This window comes from Trachinotus anak, unplaced genomic scaffold, assembly GCF_046630095.1.
Source record: "Trachinotus anak isolate AG129_WGS33_773 ecotype Australia unplaced genomic scaffold, CSIRO_AGI_Tana_v1 ptg000018l, whole genome shotgun sequence".
NCBI lineage: Eukaryota > Metazoa > Chordata > Actinopteri > Carangiformes > Carangidae > Trachinotus > Trachinotus anak.
Window position 1 is genome coordinate 18,171,281 of NW_027273869.1, and position 23,617 is coordinate 18,194,897.

A 23,617-nucleotide genomic window follows, 5' to 3' on the forward strand; every position below is an offset into this window, starting at 1 on the left:
GCACATGGAATATGTAATCTTGAGCGTCTGCACCAGCGTAGGGCAGCACAAAGGTCAAACACAAAGTTGCTAAGTAGGCCTGTAACCACATTAGAATTTTCTAAAAAGTCAAATCTCATTTTCTGTGCTTGTGGCTCCTGCTTCTGTGTTTGATATTGATGTATTTTTATCTGCACACCTCATGGAGAATTTAAATAAATTCATAGCTGCTGCCTAATCGCACCACAGTCCAGTGCACCGTGCAGAGCAGCCAGCCAAGACTAAACTCCCGTAACAGTCTTCAACTCAGCTCCTTTATATGTGGGACACATTTTAATTAAAGCCGGAAAAATCACCTTAATTTTCCATCACTTTCCTCTGGTTTTCCATTCCTTCTCTGTTTGTCATTGGGGAATTTTGAGGCAGGGCTGTGGAGCCTGTGGATTTCAATGTACAGTGATGCAGCAAAAAGAAGAAAAAAAGAAGTCTGATGTGCCAAATGATGGTTTGAATCATCAGTGTTTCGAGGGCAGCTCTGTAAGCAGTGGTGGAAGAAGCAGTCAGACCCTTCACTCAAGTCCCAGCATTCAGGAGCAAAGTTTCACCCAAGCTCAGTGAACTCCGTCTGATGATAATTTATCACCCTGTAATATCTTGTCCACTGGAACACCACTTGAAATGTAAATGGTATAAACAGGTTTCACAGTTTGTGGCAAATGATATGATTTGATGTGAGTGATTAGAGTCTCCAGAGAGAGACTGAAGTGCAGGAGGAGGAGAGCAAAACAAAAGATGGAGGCGAACACAGAAGGTGGGATGAACGGGAGGGCGACAGAGAGAAAAAGGAATGAAGGTGAGGGAAATAGAGAGAGAGGTGGGTGGTAGATGGTGGGTGGTAGACGTCTCCTCCAGCACCCTTGGGTGGCGTTTGCCGTGTGTGTGTGTGTGTGTGTGTGTGTGTGTGTGTGTGTGTGTGTGTGTGTGTGTGTGTGTGTGTGTGCACTGCAGATGAGTAATGGCCTCTGACGTGCATGTCTCTCTTGTCTCGTCCTCCATCCGTTTCATCATTACATGCCATCAATCTCCCCATCTCTCAATCTCCCTGTCAGCTCCCTCTGTTCCCCTTCTCCTTTTCCATCTCCCTGTTTCTCTCTTCCTTTCTTCCCATCTCCCCCACCCCCCCCAACTCTCCCCCCTCCTCTTTAACCCAGACAGGCTTATTCTGCATCGTCTACAGTCCTCAGGGTGTTTAACTCCTCGCCGCCACTTCTCCTTCGCCTTCTTCTCTCTGTGCCGAAGCCTTGCTCTGTTTCTCACCTGAGCCCCAGTTTAATTTCACTGTGAGAGCGGCGCTCATGCACTCGTGCACACACACACTCAATCATTCACTCACCTAACACTTTCTCACACACACACACACACACACACACACACACACACGCCGGCTCTCAAATAAACACGGACGTGCACGCACACACTCAAAAGGAGCTGTCAAGAGTAATGGTGTTTAGTGTAATTTACTGTAGCCGTTGTAGCCTCTGCTTTCTCAATAGGAATCATTATAGAGATTACATAATGGGGGTAATTTTTCTTCTGCCGTATACAGTGCTGCGATAGCAGTACACCGTGTTTTGGAGGCAGGAGAAACCCTGTTAGCTGTTAGCTGAGAAGTAAATGGGTCCGGTGTATCCTGGCTAAATCAGCGCCCGTTAGCCTCCCTCCCCTCTCTCAAATCCATGCCTATTACTCTTAACAAACCAGAATGGATCCCGGGTATTGATCTGTTGGCAAGGGAATGCTCTCTTTGTTCATGCACACACATACACACTGGAGAGGGAGGAAGGCTGCGCTCGTGTCGATGCAGAAATTCCTACACTTGCTCAGAAGGTGGTAGATATGGAAACACGGTGCTCCAGTCTTTCAGTACGTATCTGCCTACACTCAGGCTGTGGCTGAAAAGTCCAAATAGTCTCCTTTCCTAACCACTTTTCCTTGACCTCAATGGAAAATGTCAAGGATGTCAAGGAAAGATGTGAGGACTTAGGAAAAGACAACCGTGGTGCTCAGAGAATCTGACTGCACTTACACTAGACTCACACTTTTTTTAAACCAACTTTATTTATGACACACAGACAGTAAATCCTCCTTTCCTAACCACAAATAAAAAACAGGAATGAGGAATGAAATGTTAAAATAAGATAACATGAAAGGAATGCACAACTGAGCAAGAGGCCAGAATAAATTCTATTCAGACATAATTATATTACATTTTTCCTGACATGGAATCATTTGACATTTTTATACATTTGATAAACAGAGAAAATTCATTTTTAGTGCATTACACAATGGGAGGGGATTTATTGAAACAACATTTATGTATGTACTGTTTTGTTATGATGATGATATTGTTAACTAGAAATTCAATATGTTTGCTCTTCGTGATGACTCCTAACTGGAGAGCTTTGAAAGAAAGGAAATCTATATTTATGGATCTGGAGCTCAGCCAATCGTACAAGGATTTCCATAAGTGTTGGATCGGGTCTCAAACATAAAACAGGTTCTCTGGTAATTCTACATTTATGTGGCTCTGCTCTGCTGAAACTGCAATGGTGCGTCACTTTAAATGTTGCTGTGGCAAGGAATTGTGGGACGGCTTTTTCTCCTTTTCTACTATAAAGGAAGGTCTAGTGTTTCCTGTGCTAAAGGAGATAAGATAGGAAGCAGTGATGCTCCTTTTCCTTATCATTTAGAGAATTCAACCAGCTCTTATCATGGCTGCCACTTCGATACTTCCAGGTCATTTCACTCAGTGAGGAACCTTCCCAAGCAAAAAAAGACTTTATAACCAAAGCCCTGATTTTTCTCCTGCATTCAACCTAAAGCGCTCGTCACCCGAAATGCAGATGAAGACATAATGTTGCTTTAAAAGCCTGGTAAAAAAGGTGTCTTTACATTCTTAAAGGAACAGCTTGTTCTTTCTTGGAGGAAGGCAGCTGGAGTCAGATTCATTTCACAGCAGTTGCAGCGGATTCCAGCGGAGACCCAGAGGCCCTGGAAAAAAATGCTATCAAACTGTCATCTAGACAGTTCCCCAGTAAAAAAAAAAGAAAAACTCCTTTTGATATCAGTTGAAAGGAGAAGGTGGTTTGATTTGGCATAAGGCCACTTTGTTCAAGCTCTTTAAAAGGTTTGAATGCATTTGCATGCTTGTGCAGCATCTGGTCACCTTTGAGAATTCTCTGCTTTACCAGGAAGCCACAGCTTTTAATGTTTTAGTGCATAAATATTTCAGTAGCCTGAAATGTCAACAGTAAGCATTCACTTTTTCCAAATTTCAGTAATCACAAAGGGAGAAATCCATTGTGGAAGAAGCGGAAAGTCTAATTTATGCAACATCATTATCCTGCTGAACAAAACGTGTAAAAACGTGTTTTCTGCAGTAATCCAAAAGTCCATGTAAAATCCCACTGGCTTTTTGTCGACACTAACATCCACGTTGGCCAACAAAAACCCGTCCTTCCTGTGGCTCTCTATAAACACCACAGATCAAAGATATCATGCAAGTCTACTGTTACAAACCTGACTACCTCTCACTTTCATTCAGAGGAAGTAAACACTATATAGACACAAATATTGGACATACATGCTGTCTGATGTCCTGCTAATTCTCCAAAAACACCCAACATGAAACAAAATGTAGTTTTTGCTCCAGTCTGGCTATGACAGCTGTTTGTCAAGACCTTAAAAAACAGACATATGGTACATGTTAGCTTGTCTATAACTTTAATCTCTCCCTTTTGGATTGTGCTCTTGAGCAATTTAAGCCGTCACTGCTTTTCAAACATGTGTGCGTTTAACGTGCAGAATCGGGACAAAATGTCATCCTGTAGTTTGATCCGGTTAACAACAGAGGCCTGAATGTAAGCAACTGTAACCTGTAAAAGTCTTTTCACAGTCAGTTTGGTCTTAAAAAGCCTTTAGACGAGCTCCTGGCTTAAGCAAAAATTCAATTTACAAATTTAAGAGTGCAACAAAAAAGTAATTTAGGGATTTTTACAAATTAATGTTACTACAGAGCGCGGCAAAGTCATAATATCACTTCTGAAATTAGTAATAAATAATTTGTAATACTGCCAGGTTTCAGTATGATGGAGTAATTGACTCTCCTCTGTGGTGCTCCGAGGTCATTACCTCCCCATTGATGATTCATGTGTTCTCTAATTGCCCTGACATCATCCATGTTGGACACACACTGTCTCTTTAACACACACACATACACACTTTGCTTCCTCTCTTGGCTCGGGAGCAGGTGAGGCTGCCAATATTGTATTTACATTAAATGTGTGTAATTTGATAGACCCTGAGAAGAAGCTCGCTCCAGCATCAATATGGCCGCACAGGTGTCTAACCTTGACTCCGCACCCAGCATGGCTATTCATAGGCCATTAATTAGAGCAGGATCCTTCTAATTAACACACAGGCACACTCACTTTCTCTCTGGCACACACACACACACACTCGTACACACTCTTCTTCCCCCTGCACTCCACTCTCTTCACGTTTGAGTTCCGTTTAATGCGCCCTGTTTGATTTGCCCTACTAAAGTAATGAGTTTGGAAAGCAGACAAAAATTCTGAAGTGTGTTTTGGAGGAGCCTCAGGATAATTTGAAGTCCTGGGGCTGGGAGTAGAAGTACGCTTGCTTGCTTACACCCACGCTCGTACTTACTTTTGCATGCACACGAGCATAGAAATACACACTCTCAAGCACAACTGTGCAGTGTCGTTTGTCTAGTGTATTATGTGTATATTTTCACAGCAGAGTGAGAGGTTTTACGCATTTTAGATGTTCTTCAGAGGAGCTTAGCAAAACTAAATCAGAGAAAACAGGTCTTTTTGCTCACAGTGATACAGAAATACAGAATTAGTTGTCTTATGACCTGTAATAAATAATTGTTACTTATCATCTCAACCAAGGAGGTTATCACCCATGTCTCTTTATTTATCAGCAGGATTATGCAAAAAGTACGGAACCGATTTGCACCGAACTTGGTGGAGGGATGGGGGATGGGCTGGGGATGAACCCAATTTTGGGGCAGATCTGGATCATTTAGCCTGAATTAGATTTTTTTCTCTGAAGTCTGGTGCATGTTGTTTAACATTGGCCTCGGCAGAGGTCTGTGCTCTCTGAGTGCCCTTCTAGTTCACAGTGACTTTGTCTCCTGAGAGGACTTGTTTATTATTTCATTCATAATTTCAGCCAAAGTCTTTAAGGGCAAATTCAAAACAAATCTCATGTCAGTTGAGACCAGTTCAGCTCAAGTCTCCAGCCTCGTTAAAATGTGACGGAGTTAAGTCTCGAGTCTTAAACAAGTCTTAAGTCAGGTCCTAACAAGTCAAGTCTCAAGCCAGTTGTGACAAGTCCAAAACAAATCTCCAGTTGTCAAAATAAGTCATAGTCTCATAGTCATGAGAAGTTCAAGTCAAGCTCCAAATCAGTTGTGACAAGTCCAAACAAAACAAAACTAAGTCTTCAGCTCCACCTGGATCTAGTCTCTTAATCTGGCCAATATGTGCTCACTGAAGCAGGACATTCTTTTTCAGATTTAGCCTTTGGCAGATGAAGATTAGAAGTTTAACCTGTAAACAATCTTGTTGACAGAGTAGATTAACAGACAAAAACAGATTTGCCAAAGCTGTTAAATAGGTAAAAAGCAGCTTATTCAGACCAGGTAAGAAGATAAAGACAGCTTTTTCAGAATTTAGAGATAAAGAAGTGTGCAGTAGATTAGGCCTAATGAAACAGATCAGCATTTATCCTGCACAGCCAAATCTTGTTGTCTAAACAATAACAGCTGTGACTATGGAGTTCACAAACAGCACCGCAGCATTTTCACATCTTTCCCTCATGCCAAAAAAAAAAAAAAAAATTCCCAGTTACATTACAAGCACTTAGGAGTTGGATCAGCGCCGCTGCACGCTTTCCTCATGTGCCTAACGTATAAACACAAGCTAGCATCTACTACACTGTCAACCCCAAACTGTCCCATCAGAGGAATGCACTGCCGGGGGGCCCACAAATTGCAAAATTTCAAACATCAAGTGAAAAGTTAAATGAGAACAAATGATGTATTTGGCGAGGCTGGATCCAGGCCAGAGGGAGGTTGAGTTATGAAGGGAAATAGGATGCAGATGAGCTATCCTCCACATCCTCCACCTCCTCCTCCTCCTCTTCTTCTTCCTCGTCAGCATTCAAACCTCATCCTGAACCAATACGACGCTGTGGTGTCTGTTCGCCTGCAGGAAGAGAGAGACAGACAAACAAGGATGAAGTGAGAAAACGTATATGATGGGTGAGGGTTGAGCAGCCGGGTGAGAGAGGCGAGAGAGAGCTAGAGAGACAGTGGAGGGAGGGAGGGAGACAGAGAGAGATGGTTCATTAAACATTTAGAGGGATGGAGAGCAGACAGGCCTCTCCATTTCTCTCCTCTCACTGTTCAGGAGATAGGAGGCTGAATGTAGGTCTGCCTTTGCATCGAAACACACCACAATGTCTGTGTGTGCTTGTGTACACGCATGTCTGTGTGTGTGTTTTCTGCCACACTGAAATCCCTCCTTGTCCCCACAGGTCTAGATAATGGCCTGAAAATGTAACAGCACGACCCTAAATATAGCAACCTCGGTGCTGTAACGCTGCACTTAATCCCTGTATCACAACACACACATACACATGCAAAGACAAACAGCCAGAGTAATGCAATTCCAAGGTTAGCCAAAGGAATTACATGTTAGTCGAGCTTACCCGCAGTGTATCTGCCTCTCCATATAAACTGGAGTGTATTTACCCTTGTACACACCTCTGTGTATTGTCCCATTTAGCACGGTTTCCACTCATGCATCCTAATGGCCCCAGAGAGCCGGGGAGTCTCTGCTGTCTGTTATTAGCGAGCAGCACAGATCAATAGGCTCTGGGACTGCAGCGCTAGCCTGTTAGCGCGTCCCCATTCAGACCCACTGAGCCGTGGCTAACACCGCAGCTAAAGTGTTTGCTAGTGTAAAGTCTCTGAAGTGGGGAGGCGCACCTGTACCCGCCCTTCTACAGAAGTGAAGCTAAGCTCTAAAGATAGCGAGGAGTGAGGGGACTGTTTGGGTCCGGTGGGTGGGTGTTAAAGGGCAGATTCACTCAATTTCCTCAACAAAACAAACAAAAAAGAATATTTTTCTCACTTTTGTCTAGTGATATCTAGCCATGCAGATGGTTTTGGTTTTCTTTGTCAGCTTTTGAGATATCAGTCTGTGAGATTGCAGCTGTCACCGCAGTACAAAGAAGGTGAAGGGAATTGTATTTGTTGTTCTCAGATCATTCAAAAATTGCATTTAACAGCACCTCTCCCAAAGCAGTGTCCCCGATAATGCGCAGACCTCACTGTGAACAGTTTTCATCGGGACATTTTGTTCTGTGGAAAGCATTTTCAACGAGCATTAACAGACATAAAAGCTTTGTACGGCTTGATACAGGTACAGGGTGAGTTAGAAAATGTTTTTTCTGTTTGTTGTGAACCATTTAAACATTTAAAGCTGCTATAATCAATATTTTTCACATTAGCATTGGTTGAAATGACTCTGTGGTCGAGCGCAGTACCAAAATTGTGAAGAATTATTCTCCGACTCTGTGGTTTTATGGAGCTTTGTAGCCTCTTTTATTTCACTGTTTTGGGTTTTCTGGCACATTCGGGTTCAGGTCACCACTCTCACCGACCTGTTGCTAGCTTTAGCAGCTAAATAGGCAGATCTATTCTCAGGAGACCAGAGGAGAGTTATAAGGAGCTCTTTTCATCTCCAAATAAATGCAAACATTGCTACATTTCTGCTGAATGTGAAAGCAGGAAACTGTTTGCTAACACGTTAGCCTCAACAGCTGAAAAAGCTTTGCTAGTGGCAGTGGTTGTATCGGTCTTGTCTTGATACTTTTCTGCCTTCCGGTCGGCGTAAAGCTTTATTTACTGGATATTGATTTGACACTCATATGACAGATATGATGCAAATTTTTTTTGTTCTGTATTTATTGTGGAATAGACCAATGCAGCACTGTGTCTGGGAAGGCTGCTGAATTGATTAAATATAGCATTTAACAAATATGTACCGAAACTGTTTTATTATGATTAGGATCATTATTATGTGGGAAATGGTGTTATTATTCCCTCAGTGTGAGTGTCTCTTGACTGTCTAACTGCTTTTTCACAGGCTTTCAAGTCTGACATGAATATAATTCTGACAAAACTGCTGACTTAAAACCAAAAAAGAAAAAAAAAACAAATTAAAGATACTGAATATCAAGTGTTGGTCAAACCTTAGTGTTGATTTGACACTGTTTACATCTGGGATCTCTCACACTGGGCTGTATGCACACACACGCACACACACACACACACACACACACACATACATAATCAGGCGATCCCTCTCCCTCTCTCCAGTCCATCAGCATATGTCAGCATATGGCTCCCTCCTCAGAGAGACTGTTGAACAGACTGATCCAGGTTTGATTTTGCTCTGGAGGTCCTGACCTGGGACAGAGGGCAGACAGGAAGGAAAAGGGGGGATAAAAGGAAATAGGAAAAGAGAAAACAAAAGGAAGAAAAGGAGAGACGTCTGTCTCTCCACACAGCTGTCAGCCTAAACTCTCTCCACCCGATGACCAGCCTGATGCTGTTGTCTGGGTTGTTACTGTCAGACTCCTGCTCCCTTCAGCACACACACTCTTCAGCCACTCACAGTGTGTGTGTGTGTGTGTGATGAAACATACAACCATATTGAGCCATCTGTTCCAGCGCTAATTGGTATGCATGACAATGTTTTTCCAACTCATAAAACCTAATGAAAATGAACACCCCACCCGCCCTAATGTCCCTTAATGCTATCACCCGCACTTTGCCCCACCCTTCCTCTCCCCTTACCCCTCCTCCTGTACAACATTACAGTCATTATTACGCTGTAGTGGGCATTAGCCACCCCTTTTCTAGAGGCACTCTCAGTCCAGGAGGCAGGTCCAAAGATTGGAGATGTCATGTTGCTCTCAGTGGAAATCTGTCAACCTCTAAGATCCGAGCCCCTTTCAACCCCCCTGTAAACTTGGCTCAGAGTGTGAATTGTTATAATTTTATTGAGTAAAACTCAATAGCCCTCAGTTAAACAAAGGGCTGCAATGTGCAAGTGATTTCCTCCTTAATGGTGACAGCACTCTTCAGACAAACAGAGAGGGACAGGAACAAGAGAGGACGTTATAAAAAAAACAAAGAGGCAAGAAATGGATGAATGATATAAAAGTCAAAAATGTTAAACGTGGAAACATTATTAATTAATGAGTAATACTCAAATTAACCTCACCTTTGTGCTGTGAAACACAAAAAGGTTTTAAAGGATTTTACAGATACAGATCAATAAATCTGTGTCAAAAATTACTGAAACAACTACAATTTCTTAGACTTGACACAACAGACTTAAATTTGAGACATGGATTTACATTCTTTGGGACAAGCTCTTGATCCAGGTGAATCCTGATTTGTTTCAGTTTTGTATTGGCACTGAGACTTGACTTGGACCTGTACAGACTGACTTGAGACTTGACTTGATACTTGTGTTGACAAGACTCGCCTCAGCATTTGTCTTGACACTTGTTTTGACGAAACTTGAATTTTGGCTTGGAGTTGCACTTAAGACCTTGAGACTTCAGTTGTTATTAGATACTTGTTACTTGTTATTGACCCACTTCCACTGACTTGGCGCTTGGTTCAACGAGACTTCAGACTAGACTTGGATTTTCCCATAAAGCTTTGCCTCAACATTAGATTTAACACTTGTTGTGACCAAACTTGAATCTTGACTTGGACTTGCACTTAAGGACTTGTGACTTAACTTAGATGTGTCTTTTAGGCCCTGAGAGTAAAACGGAAGGCAGTTATAATAGAAAAAAAAAATGTGTCAACAAAAGAAAGAAAACAAGGATGAGTGGAAAAACGAGAGAGGGGAGTAGATGGACTTGGTAAACCCCATCCGTTCGTTGACATGAATCACAGCAGGGAGACGCTGGAGAGCAGCCGGGGTGAGCATGTGACACCACCACTGAAGAATGTGTTGTACACGTGGACAGTATATCCTCGTTGTGTTTTGTGCTTAAAGGGAGCCTGAGGTCAGACACGCAAACGCACTCAGTCGCAACCACCATGAAATGATCTACGAGGGGAATTACAGTATGAACAAGAGCTTTCAGATGTGCCCTCGTGGAGGAAAGGAACTTCTCAGCATGGTCTTTTTTCTTGTCCGAATACAAAAACACACACACAAAAAAAAAACAAACCATTGCCCTCCTTTGCCAGCCAATAAATAGGTTTCCTGTGGCTGTCTTGTTTCCACAATGTTCAACTTCACCTCTCCGCATCCCCTCCCCGGTTGTGTGTGTGTGTGTGGTGGTTTATTAAAGTGTCAGAGGCGGTTTCTGTGCGTCCTCGCCACAGGAACACACCGAGTGCCCTCCTGCACAATTCCTGCAGCACATGTGTGTTTTCTGGTTTTTATTGGCGCTGTGTGTGAAAACAGTGGCCTCGCCAAACGCTCATAGAGGTGATATCCGGGCTTTTGTAACCTTTGTGCCACAAACGGCGAAGAGGTTTACTCACAATGGACCATAATTGTGCTGAAGCCAGTTCTACAAATGCACTCGTGTTGTTAAATCAGTGGTGTTTTGTTGCTGGCAACCGGCCGCCTCTTCCCTCCCCTCTCTCTCTCTCTTTCTCTGTTTCTCTTTGTCTCTCTGCGTTGTTCTTATTACGCCATTTTTCCGTCTCTACCCTGTGGTTTTCTGCTCAGTCATCCCCTTTAGAGGTGTCACGACCAATGTGCGTGAACACACCGGGGGGGTTATTGCTCAAGCAGGGCACAGCGGTGGAGGTGTTACATCTTGTACAGGAACACAAAATTGAGGATTTACTGTAAAACGCACACAGTCAAAAGCTGCTGGTGACTTTTTTGGACCCGCGTCCCAAATCTGGATCTGTTGAGTTGAACCTGTACCAATCTGATATGATCCCCTCACCCCAATCCGCTCTTTCTTCCGTGCGTTGGATCAGCATTGTTGGCCTGTTTTGTGGAGAAGCATTAGTCAAATGGGCCATCATCCCCGTCGGCGAGTCAGATGATGACTTTTGGCAGAATGCAGCCGCAGCGCGATGCCAGACAATCAGAGCCGTTGCCATTTCATCACATGGTCGCACACGGACGCACGGGCACGCATGCAGACTCACACCACAAACAAGCTGTTTCTCATTAGGCCTGCAAAACATGAGAGATTGAGTGAGAGGAACGTTAGGGGATGAAGGAGGTGAGACAGGGAGCTGACGGCTTTTTCCAGCAAGAGATAAGAGCTGGTGGAAAAAAAAAAAAAGAAAGAAAAGGTTGACACACCACAAATCTAACAGAGTCAAGGGTGAGAGTGTGTGTGCATTCGTTGCACTGTCATCCAAAGAGACACCCACCTACCCAACACCCAATACCTCCAGCTACCCTCACCCCATGCCCCACCGACACTGCTGTTCCCATAGCAACAAGATACAGGAAGGAGGAGAGGGGGAAGAAGAGCAGAAGTGTGCTAAAGATTATGGCGGAATTTTGCTGCTGCTGCCTGGATTTGACCAATCTGGTGTTGAGGCTTTAAGATGCTCTAATTCCTTTCCCCTTCCTTCCCTCTATCACGTGCGTGCACACACACACACACACACACACACACACACACAAACCCCAAGTCAGGCTGACGTGAGCTAGAAAGCATAATTTTATGGAGATAATTCTAGGAACTGTACTGTCAGAGTAGTAGGAGGAAGAGGTCCGACAAACTAATGCAGGTTTTCCAAAATACAGGACCCCAAAAAAGAAAAAAAACATGTAGGCAACCAGCCAGTGTGTCTGATAAGAATTTTCCCCATGTGGGAATTTATTTTTACATTCAGCAGAGGTTATATGATCACCTCCATCTGTCTGTTCTTAAGCTTGAAAACTTGGCGACCAGATGTGCATGAAATTCACTTTGCTCATTCACACTCCCAAGAGGAGGAAGTCTATTGATTCCTGTGACCTCCCGACCTTTACTACAGTGCCACCATTAAGCCAGGTTTTCGATTTTCAAATGAGAAAATCTCCTTATCCTTTTAGTCGTAAACACACAACATCTGTTGTCCACATTCATGCTCCCAACAGGTACGAACCTATTGATTCTTTTGGTGCCCAGATCAAAATTGTGCATTTATTTATTTATCAGTGGTATCTGAACCACAGTTCAGATTGTCCTGCTTCATAATAAATGTTACTTTCATGTCCAGGCAGTGTGTGTAGTTTTATCACAGTGTGTGTGCAAGTTTTATCCCTTTTCTCTCCAACTTAGATAAGAATTTTCCACAATATGCTGTTTTAAATATATAAATGCATTATAAATATATTATAATATAATATGCATATATAGTGCAGCCATTGATTTCCACTTCACGATGTACAGTCTATTAGTAGATCAGGCTGGTCTACAAACTGTTAGGAAATGGTGTAAAACCCAAAACATTCAATGCACAATTTGGCTTACTAACAATTAATCAATTAATCAAAGGATATCAACTTTTGCAGGTTAATTTTGATCAATCATCTAATTAAGAGCTGCAACTAACAATTGTTCTCAATAATCTTGTGATTAGTTTCAGAAAAAATTGATCTCTCTGGATCTTAATGTATAAAACGTCAGGAATAAAATTGTGGAAATAAAATATATGAGCACTGTTTATAAGAAAAACGGCAAATCTTGATTGATTTTCATATTGTACCAAAATGAATGGAAACTCTTGGAAAAACATCTATAAATCTAAACGTGTGCAACATACAGTTGAAAATATTCAGCACAAACATTAAGTCCTCATGATTTGCATTTAAGGAATGGCCCTTTAATATTCACTCTATGGCCCTTTAATACACAGGAACCCAAGTGTTTCTTTCAATCAAAAGATATTCAGTCGACAAGACTTTCAGAGTGTAAATCTCCTCCACTTGTGACTGCGTTCTTCACTCTGGTTCTCAAAGCTCTCTGGAGAACATGAAATGCAAATCTGCTGCATGCATGTGTGTATAGCAGGAGGTTGTGTGACGACTAACACAGCTTAAATAACGTGCACGCATGCAGACAGGGTGCAAACCGTGGAGTAAGATTTGCACTTGCTTTGAAAGGACCTCATTCAGCAAAAACATGCTGTTTCTTTATGGACTGTGAAGCATTTTTAAACGAAGGTGAGAAAAACCTTCAGCTTGAATGAGGATGCAATAGAATTATTCAAATACCAATTTTCACTGAAAAGTACTTGTATTCAAAAGGAGCAGATCTGTTTAAGTCGCTTCTGACCTGGACTTCATTCCAAAATGCTGTTGTGTTCCCTGTACCCAAAAGACCCTGTTGACTGTAAAGTGGAGGGTTGCTTGTGTTATGTTTACAGTAAAAGCAAGTGAAGAGGAAACGGGGGGGGGGGGGGGGGGGGGGGGGGTGATTCAACTATTTTTGAATGGATTTAGTTCAGTTCTCAAAATCATGAATAATATTTGAGGCCAATTTTCATTTGACTCTTTGGCCAAGTCACTTGTGGAATTGATGTCAAGCAGCAACAGCTGACACTCCCCCAGCTGAGATGACGTCTCCCGGGATGTTTGGCACTTCAACCAGTCAGTGCTGGCTAAAAATGATGACTTAGATAGCTGAAGGTTTTGTCTTGTTATGTTTTCCTTAGTGAGGAGAGCAAAATCTGGTGCTGCATTTAAACACATTATTATCAATATTATTATATATCATTTAGGTCTTTTTTGACTCTTGGCAAAATGAATACTATACTGAAAAGTAGGTCAACAGTTCAACAGAGCTGCCTTACTTTAGGTGATGATAATGAACAACATACAATAAGATATAATTGGCCACAGCCTGATAAAGCAGAATGACAGTTTTCGTTGAAACCAATCACCAGCAGCTTCCATGACGGAATTTACCAACTGCATTTAAGCATTTTCATCCCCGGAGCCATTTCTCCTTCTCCTGCCAGGTTTTACATTGTCATTAATTTACAGTGCAATTCGAGTATCCATATCAAGACGGCTTTGTTTGCCACAGGTCCAACAGTGCGTGTGTCGGCACCTGCAGCATCTAACGAGGCAGCTTTATTTCTGAGGAAGCAGTGAGGGCTCCTCCAGCATCTCATACATGCAGGAAAATATGAGACATGAGAAACAGGCTCAATGAGACCCATTTCACTTGTATCCACGTGTGTCATGCACTGCTGTGTTTTCTTCACTGTGTGTATATGTGTAAGTGTAGATGCGTGCGTGTGTGTGTGTGTGTGTGTGTGTATCCTCTCATTAGTGGGCGGCAGTGTGCAGTAGCTCGTTAGCGCAGAGCTAGCTGAGCGTCAGGGCACCAGTGCAGCTTCATTAGCTACTGTGACATTTATCTGATCGTTTCCCCGCGTCGCATGTACCGCCACGTCTCCATGGCAACCACAAATGTGTATACACACACACAGACACACACACACACACACATAAAGACAATCATACACTCTCACACAGACCCAGCTCTTTCAACTGGTCACAGTCATTCAAAGGTGCTAGCTGCATCAAAGCTGCAGCAGGAGAAATTGATAATGAATATATGAAAAGTGCAATGCACAGTATGAACCGGTGGCTGTTATCCCAGAGCTGTACTCGAGGTGGGTGGAATATTTCTTATTGTAAAGTTCAAGTGACTCACAGGCAATATCACACTCCCTTGTTTGGCTGGAACGGGGCCCCTGGGAGCCAGTTCACCTTGCAGTGAGTCACTTACAGACAAACTAAAAATGTGCCAAAGAAATCTGTCGCTACAGTACGAGTCACTGATCCGCCATTGCAACAAAATCAGTGTGATTCAGGATGAAACAGATGTGTGTAGTATTGCTTGTAATTTGTATGCACACAGGTGTTGTGTGTTAGTTTGCTGAGGTGTGTATTAGCCCCATTTGTCTTGTGCCTTCAGGTGGGGTTGTGTTTACCACCTTGAGGAGAAGAGCCAATTTAAAGCCCCTGAAAACTAAATAAAGTTAAACATTAAAAATAATTGGTATTATTTATGAAGTGTTTAACATTCAAACACCCAGGTAATCAGGACTGTGTGGGTACAGTTTGATCAGATGTGTTCGACAGTAACCAAACATCCCACTAACTGGCGTCACATTCGCTAAATTCTGATTGGCTGCACAGAAGAAAGTGACATCACCTTTTTCTTCTCTCATTCTCGCCCACTTTAAACCAGGGAGAGGAGCTTGGAGAGAAACTGAATAATAACACAAACTGTTCTGACTTTGAAGAAAATTGTGTGCTCTGATAAATCCCATTATTATTTACTCCTGTGAAAAGAAGTTTCCAGCCAGTGACCCTTAAATACAAAGCAAAATACAAATGATTATTCCTTCTTTGACTATATGGTTTTTATCATTTTAAAATTATCCGCTATTTATAAAGAAAAAACCAAAGATTTGAGAAAATCAGATGCATCTCACGAGCCGTTCTCCTCCTGATGCCTGTCATCGTACTGAAGATTTTTCTGACATAAATATAAATCATTATATGGCAACAATAACATGATACATTTCCTATAGTTCAGTATCATCGCTCTGAAAGTGGCACTGAATTGTCACTCAGGGTTTATTGTTTGTGTCCAGGTGTCTGCGCTTCTGTCTCAGCATTGTCCACATTTTCTATCTGTTTGTGTTTGTGTGAAAAAGTCGTGTAAGAATCTGTCAAGGTGTGTACATGTGAGGAGATGTGACTGTCCAGGTCTGTATGTGTGTGTCCTAACAAGTTAGTACGTGTGTGTGTGTGTGTGTGTGTCTAGGGGTGTGTGTGTGTGTGTGTTTAGCTGACCTTGGTTGCTCTGCTCCCTCGGGGGGGAACTGATGTTTCTCACTCTGCTTGTCAACAAGATTAGTTCCCCTGTGGGACCGTTACACACCCTGCAAACACGCTGCCAATGAGAAGAAGTGTGTGACAGCTCGACCCTTCCACAAACCCACAGAATGTGTGTGTGAGTGTGTGTGTGTGTGTGTGTGTGTGCTGCGATTGAGGGGTTAAGGGAGTCAGTGAGGATGTGTGTTTTAGAGCAGAAACAGAAGGGAGAAACAGCAGGGGGATCAGCGCAGCCAGCCTGAACTGCAGCCTGTGTGTGTATGCATGTGTGATAAGTGTGTATGCATGTGTGATATTTGTGTATGCATGTGTGATAAGTGTGTATGCATGTGTGATATGTGTGTATGCATGTGTGATATGTGTGTATGCATGTGTGCACGTGTGCATGGTTTCTGACAGAGCCCATGCTGAGCTCTGAGCTGTGCTTACTCCTGGACCTGGCTCATCTGCATCCGTCTCCTCTCTCTCCCTCTTTTTTATTCCCACTTTCACCTGCCTCGCTCGTCCTCCCTGTGTCTGTCCTGGTGTCTGTTTGTAGCATGTTCCTCTCTGGCTGCCTGTTGGACTCCAGCTGTGAACAAGGCAAACAGAGGGGGTAGCAGGCAGTTAATGTAGCCCAGGTAGCTCGTAGCTGTCATGGTTTACTCCTCATATGTGGAGCTTGTTTTCCTTTTCCCTTCCACCTGTATAATCCACCATATATAGCTTGATTTTTTATTATAATGCCATTGCAGCGATGCAGCCCAGGGCGGTGACAGCCTCTATCTGACCGGGATACAATAAGTGTGTTTATGTGCACTTAAAGCTGCACTCATCAGTTTTTTATATAAACAACAGATCACATAACTGCAGCTGATATGAACGGTGGTGCTTGTAATTATCATCATCATCAGCTCCACTGAGCTTTTTAGCATCTTTCAGCTCCTTGTTTTGGTTTTTCTTCCTGCAGCTTTAATGTTTTGGTTCATTCTGATCTCCATCCTTAATCTTACATCCAAGCAGCTGTTTCCAGTTAGAAAAGCTCAGATAAGCTGACTTTACACAACCTGCCCAGCTCCAGACAACAAAAAGTTAGCAACTAGCTGGTAAACGTACTTTAACATGTAATAGGGGAATGAATACTGATACAGACTTTATAAAATGATAATATCAGTGATGTGTCTAAAGTCTGTTCCCCTGTCCCAAAAGGCCAAAGCAATCATGAATGTGGCTTAAAGTATTTTGGAATCTCATGTGAACAAAAAACCCCCAAAACCCACTGACTTCTTCAGATAGATTTCTCCTGGGAAAAGCTTTTCTTGGCCATGTACCACATACCTGTGTCTCTACACAGTTCTTTATACATGTGCCGAAACTGAAACTGACACTAAACAGTTTGTATACGTCTGAATAAATGAGTTTTAACTGTTAAATCCAGACCCATTTTTTGGCCTTTTATTTGACAGAACACTGTAGATGGACAGGAAGTGGAGGGACAGAGAGAAGGGGAACAACAGGCAGCAAAGAGCCAAACTGAGGACTCTCTGCTCAGAGTGTTTGCACCGTAACCACTCGGGCATCAGGTCACCCTGAGTCCAGACTCATTTGCGCTGTGAGGAAACACTGCTCGCTCCTCCTGCAGAGTCTGCTCTCTCTGCAAAAGTGCAAAAGTGAGGTCATGAGTAGGGGCTTTACTACCTTAATACAGTGCATGTAATCAGTGCAGTGACCGGTGACACCAACACGGTCAGTGTAATTTCAGGAAGCTGTCAGGATGAGGCTTCCAGGCCGATGGGTTAACTCCAGCACCTAACTCCACATAAAACCACAAATTGGGTTTTTTTATTTTTATTTTTCTTCTATTTTGGTTGTTGTATGTGTTAAACAAACAAGATACATCACATTGATAAGACAGCTTACCACGCTGTCTTATTACGAGGCTGCCTCCAGTTTTTATGCTAAGCTAGGCTAACCATGTCCTGACAGAGGATTGAGAGTGATATTGATCTCCTCATCCCACTGTCGGAAAGAAAGCCAATTAGTGTATTTGCCGACATGTTGAGCAATTCCTTTAAGAGAGGGGCAGTCTGAGGGGCTGTGAATGTAAAATGAAGATGATGAATGAATAAATAAACAACCGTCATAAGGTTTTATGGTCAATACTGTGCAGCTGTAGTTTGGGTGAATGAGCCGGCTGTCTAATGTGAGCGTGAGGTGAAGAAATAACAGCCCTCAGCAGCTGCTTCAAAGACCTATCCAGACACTTTTTTGCAGTCTGGCTGAGTGCGCACACACACACACACACATGCTCAGTGTAGATCAGCCCTCAGTCACGGCCCTGTGCTGCAGGGAGACTGGAGTGATGGAAGCAATAGTTAAGCCATTAAGGCAAACAATTGGCTCAAATTGAGAGGGAGAGAGAAAAGAAGAGGAAGAAGAGGAAAAGAGGGAGGGAGATGGAGAGGCTATGGCAGGAGTGGATCCACTCAACGACTTAATCCGAGCCCCAGGACACTCTCCTGCTGAGCTTCACACACTCGCACAAACATCTACACACACACACACACACACACTAAAGCTCTGTCTGCTTGCAATAACACCTTGTCAGTCTTGGCCACGGGGGCAATGGAAGAGGCGCTCATTCCTTTGTAGTGAGGAGAGTCACCTACTTCCAACCACCTCAGGAAAAGACGGAGCATGCAATCTACACAAGACAGCTCTGTAAGTGTTCGTACGCCTTATAGCTGCAAGTGTGAAGCTATTCATTGTCTTAGCGGGCGGAGTGAATGGTGGAGGGAGCACGGGGTGGACAGTGTCCCGGACGAGGGAGGCGCTTCTCTGACACCAGCTATTGTATCGTCTCCCCTGTGGACTCGCTCAATCCCTGCAGGCCTCACATAAACATCCAACAATGAGGGATTGTGTCCTTTCACTTTCACACACACACCAGCTATGTGTGTGTGTGTGTGTGTGTGTGTGTGTGTGTATCAGAGGGCAAAGGGATGATGTGCTGCAGCCTGAACCCAGCGACCGCCGAGGCTCGTCCGATGCAGTCGTCTTCACCGTTTATGTGCCTCAACATCAGCCAGTGATAGGGGCACTAACTCCTCACCGCCGCCGCCGCCGCCGCCCTTCCCTCCCTTCTTCCCTTCTTTCCTCTCCTCCGTCAGCTGCCACCCCTTGGGGCTCCCTCAAGCGCTCGGGCCCCCTACAATTTATCGGGCAGCTTAGCAAGGAGTGGTTGTTGCCCCGAGGACTGTTAGCACTGGTTTGGCTCGTTGACTCCTTCTCCGGCTCTGGCGTTTTATTTGACATGTCCTTTAAGTCCTTTAAAGAATTGGGCGTTTCTGCTGAGCGCCTTGGCTCTTTCTGCAAAAGATGGATGGCCCGCGTTCAAAGGTCTGGATGTTTTTTTTTCCCTCCCTCCCAGTCTCTCTCCATATCTCTCTTTTTCCTCTCCCTCCCTCCTTCCTTCTCTCTTTCTCTCTTGCTGAGCTTTATAGGGTGGTATTAGTGTTGTCAGCTAACCAAGCTCAGGATTTGGCTTTGTTTTGTTTTTGCCTTTTAAGATAATGCTCTTTCTCTTTCCTGCCGAGAATAACAAAAGGGAAAGTAGAGCAATAAAACAGCACAGCCATTGACTTTGGTTTCATTAAATTGGTTTTCAGCCATCTTAAATAGACCACAGGCCTTGATGGCAGTGATGTGTGTGTGTTTGTGTGTGTGTGTGTGTGTGTGTGTGTTTGTAGCCATGTGCGTATGATTGTTCTCCAAACACAGTCACGCTTTGCCTCACGCATGCTCGGGCGCCGTTCTCATCTCCGGCAGGCCTTGCTGTTGAAAGCCTTTACTCGCCTTTATTCGTCCAAAAAAAAAGAAAAACAGAGACGGCGTAGCACGACTTAGCATTCCACACGCGTGGACAGACGAGTGTGTTTCGTGAAGATAAGTGTTGTACCTCTGCGTTGAAAAGGGTGAAAGCACTTCACCTCCATTTCATATGCATTCCAGATGTGGAAATACAACCGGACTGATCGGCGTGTAAGCATCTGTGTCCTGTTACAGGGCCCCGAGGTTTACTGTACTGGTTCTGTGTCCCGAACCCCCACACACAGCCTCACGTTAACAAGCTGCACGCCGCTGATCCAGCGCTCATTCACACAGGCAGTGTGCTGGATGAAGACAAACATGACATCACTGAGTGTCGCCACAGCTCATGCAACAGCAGATCTCATCTGGATGGATAGATAGATAGATAGATAGATAGATAGATAGATAGATAGATAGATAGATAGATAGATAGATAGATAGAAATGTCTCTTTTGGTGTTGGGAATAAAATCTGTGTTCAGTTCAGCCCTGCAGTGAGGATTTGCTGACATCCTTTCTAGATCCATCACTGCATTTCTGCAATGAAAAATCCACATTTAGGGTCAGAGTGATATGTCAGTGTGCTGATGGGTCGGGTCAGTGTAGGTACATATATATAAATTGCCAGCTTCAGGGATATCAGTCTGTAAAAACCTGAACTGAAAGCTGTCTCTTCCCGCTGTAAGGAGCTACTAAGGCTGCTGAGAGAATTTTATTAGTGTGGCTCTGGGTGTCTGTGTGATGGTCTAAAGGCTGTTTGAGAGGCTTTTTACTGTCTTATGAATGAAATCTGCCAGAGCTTTTGGACTTTTTTGCACCTATATCCATTTTGAAGATGTTAGGGTTCAAATATAAGTTGCTGGACATTTCTTCCTTTCATGCTAATTTGTCCAAAGGAGACCAGTTACTTTTAAAGGCATTTAAACTGTGTTAAAGGTCCATATTTACATTTGTCCTGTGTTTTATTTGAAGTGTTGATCATCAGAAGATATGTTTGTGGTTTCAAGAGCCAAAAACCAAGTTTTACGTCTCCTCTCTCAGGCTCCACTGTGAAGCTCTAGTGACAACAGGACCGTGAGCCAATCGGACGAGAGGCTCGGAGGCTCTCTTGTGATTGGCTGACTGTTTTCTGAGTGATACAATAAAAATATAGCAGATTTCAGGTGAACAGTCAGAGAAACCTGAGGGGTCCAGGTGGGTGGGGCTTGGGACATGGCTGAGAGCAGTGACAGCTTTGTTGTGACATCACAAAGTTCCAGAAGTCCAGAAGTTAAGGCTCAGTTTCTGAATACAGGCTGTGTGCATTTCTCTGTGGACTGAGGCTTTGATACTTTCACAGTATTAATATAGAACCTAGACCTGCTTTATAAACAAAAACACATAGACATCTACCTTTAGACTGTGTGGGACCTTTAAAAACCAATTGGGATTGTTTGAAAAATGCTTTGTCACAAAATGGTTTCCTTTAGCAAAGGGAAGTTAAGTTGAATGATGGTGCTTTGTGTAGAAACTCAACAATACTAAATTGTTAGATTATTAATGTTGACACATGAGAAAAATGACTGTAAACAAGCAGGAGTGTAGTTTGAAGAATTGCAGCTCCTGCCAGCTGCTTGATGGGAAATTAGCTCAGTTGTGTTATGGCACAAAACTGCAGGGTGATGCTGCTCCAGTGCAAATGGAGCTTGAATTTAAGCGGTCAACCTTCAGGTCAAATTTGTTTGTGTGTCTAAGTGGGATTTACACGCACTTAGTAACAATTCCCAACGTGGCCCAAGCTCTGGGAGCAGATAAGGAAACAAGATCTGAAAAGTTTTAACACAATAAAAATGATGAAATCCTTTCTTCCAGTCAAAGAGCTGCTGGTGTCGCTGGTTTAAATACAGTGTATTTCTAAGCTTTTAATGTTTGGCCTTCTGTCTCTTCAACAGCAACGGCACGGCCGGGAAGATGAACGGGGCGCTGGAGCATTCGGACCAGCCAGACCCGGACGCCATCAAGATGTTTGTGGGCCAGATCCCACGCTCCTGGTCAGAGAAGGAGCTGAAGGAGCTGTTTGAGCCGTACGGAGCCGTCTACCAGATCAACATCCTCCGAGACCGCAGCCAGAACCCTCCACAGAGCAAAGGTACCAACACACACACACACACACATACACACACACACACACGACAGTTGCATTTACTACAAGAGCGTACGTCAATATCTTTCCTGTCCTCCTTTTTTCTTTCGTTCCTTCTTTCTATTGTTCTTCTACCTGTCCTTTCCTTCTTTCTGTCCTCACTCTGTTTCTCCTTTCCTTTCCATCCTTGTTTCCTTTCCTTCACCTCCATGTTTTCCTTCTTTCTTGCTTTTTCTGTTCTTTCATGCTTCTTTCTTTTCTTCTTTTCCCTTTCCTTCCTTTTCTTTGTTTCCTTTCTCGTTTTCTCTTTTTTCCTTCATCATGTGCTTTGTTTTTGAGTTTCTTTCCCTCCTTCCTGGTCTTCTTTTGTTTATCTTCCTTTTCTCTTTTTTTGTCTATCCTCTCTCCCTCCTCTTCTTTTTCCTTCCTTCTCTCGTTTTTTATTCCTTCCTTTCCTTGTCTCTCCTTTCTTTTACATCCTTATTTCCTTTCCTGTCTTCCACCTTTCTTCAATATCTTCTTTTTTTTTCTGTCTGTCCTCTCTCCCTCCGCTTATTTTTCCTTCCTTCTGTCCTTTCTTCATTCCTTCCTTTCTTCCTCCTGAGGCATAAAGTCTTGTCGTTGTGAATGTGGAATTTAAACTGAGTATTTTTAGAGGATTTCTCCACAATGTTGTTGCTAGTTTAACTTCAGTAGAGGGTTTGAACGCACTCTTACATTTACCACCATGCACATATACAAACACACTATCATGCCGACATAATAACACACTTCCATGAACCCAGATCCCCTTCACACACACAGAGACAGTCAGAGCTCAGTGGCTGAGTGGGCCTTCCCACCTACCTAATGGCAGAACGAATGATATATGTGCAGAATTACAAAAGCAAACACACATTTCGTGCACCATTTGAAGACAAAGACTCGACCTGCCAGACTTACACAGTCAATTGTGCGAAACCACATGATTTGCAGCTATTTTCTCCCATTCCCCTTTTCTCTTTCCTTTGATGAATTCGTCAAGTGTGAGAGCAAACAATAGAGACAGCGGCAATGAACGGGCAGACAATAGCGCTGCCATATTAACAGACGTCAACCGGAGTGGGGGCTGATGACACTCCTGATGAGACATGGAGAGTGGGAGGAGGAAAGTAAAGAGAGGGAAGCAAGAGGACGATGGGAAGGGAGAAGCGGCAGCGGCGCTTCCATCCAACTGTAAAGCAAATTTAAAGAGAAGTTTTCAAAATGTCAGACGAAGCAAAATGTGAATCAGTGGGGATGAAGCGAATAAAACAAGTAAACACTCATCTGCCAGAAAATTGAGCTGAATTAAGGATTTATCTTTTGTTCGGCCAGCTGATCTTCATTGTGTCTGTCCTGAAAATAAATAGATGCACCTGGTAGCTGCATTGGAACATAGTGAAACCCTATATTCCACAAACTACATTTCATGCCACTAATTTGCTTTGTCAGATACATTTTGGAGGAAATGTAATTGCCGCCTGGATTACATTCACTGAGTGTTTTTTTCCAGTTCAGGGAGCGTGACAGTCTTAGGCTGCACAGCAGTCATAACGAGGGAAGGAGATCCAGGTGGATGAAGCTCAATAATCAAACACCAGAGACACAGTTCATGTCCCGAGTCCTATGTGTGGTTA

At 43.4% G+C, this 23,617-nt stretch overlaps 1 protein-coding gene across 31 annotated transcripts in view; it reads left to right on the plus strand.

Annotated features, from left to right (window-relative positions):
- Nucleotides 1-23,617, plus strand: part of LOC139635396 (CUGBP Elav-like family member 2) — a 464,890-nt gene that overhangs the window by 362,811 nt on the left and 78,462 nt on the right. For 30 of the 31 annotated variants that reach the window (XM_071502685.1, XM_071502681.1, XM_071502682.1 and 27 more), the window contains one exon: nt 21,769-21,965. In XM_071502685.1, the coding sequence (XP_071358786.1) occupies nt 21,769-21,965 (197 nt within the window). Of the gene's footprint in view, nt 1-18,992; nt 19,368-21,768; nt 21,966-23,617 lie in introns of those variants that run through there. The other variant, XM_071502690.1, reaches the window with a different exon arrangement.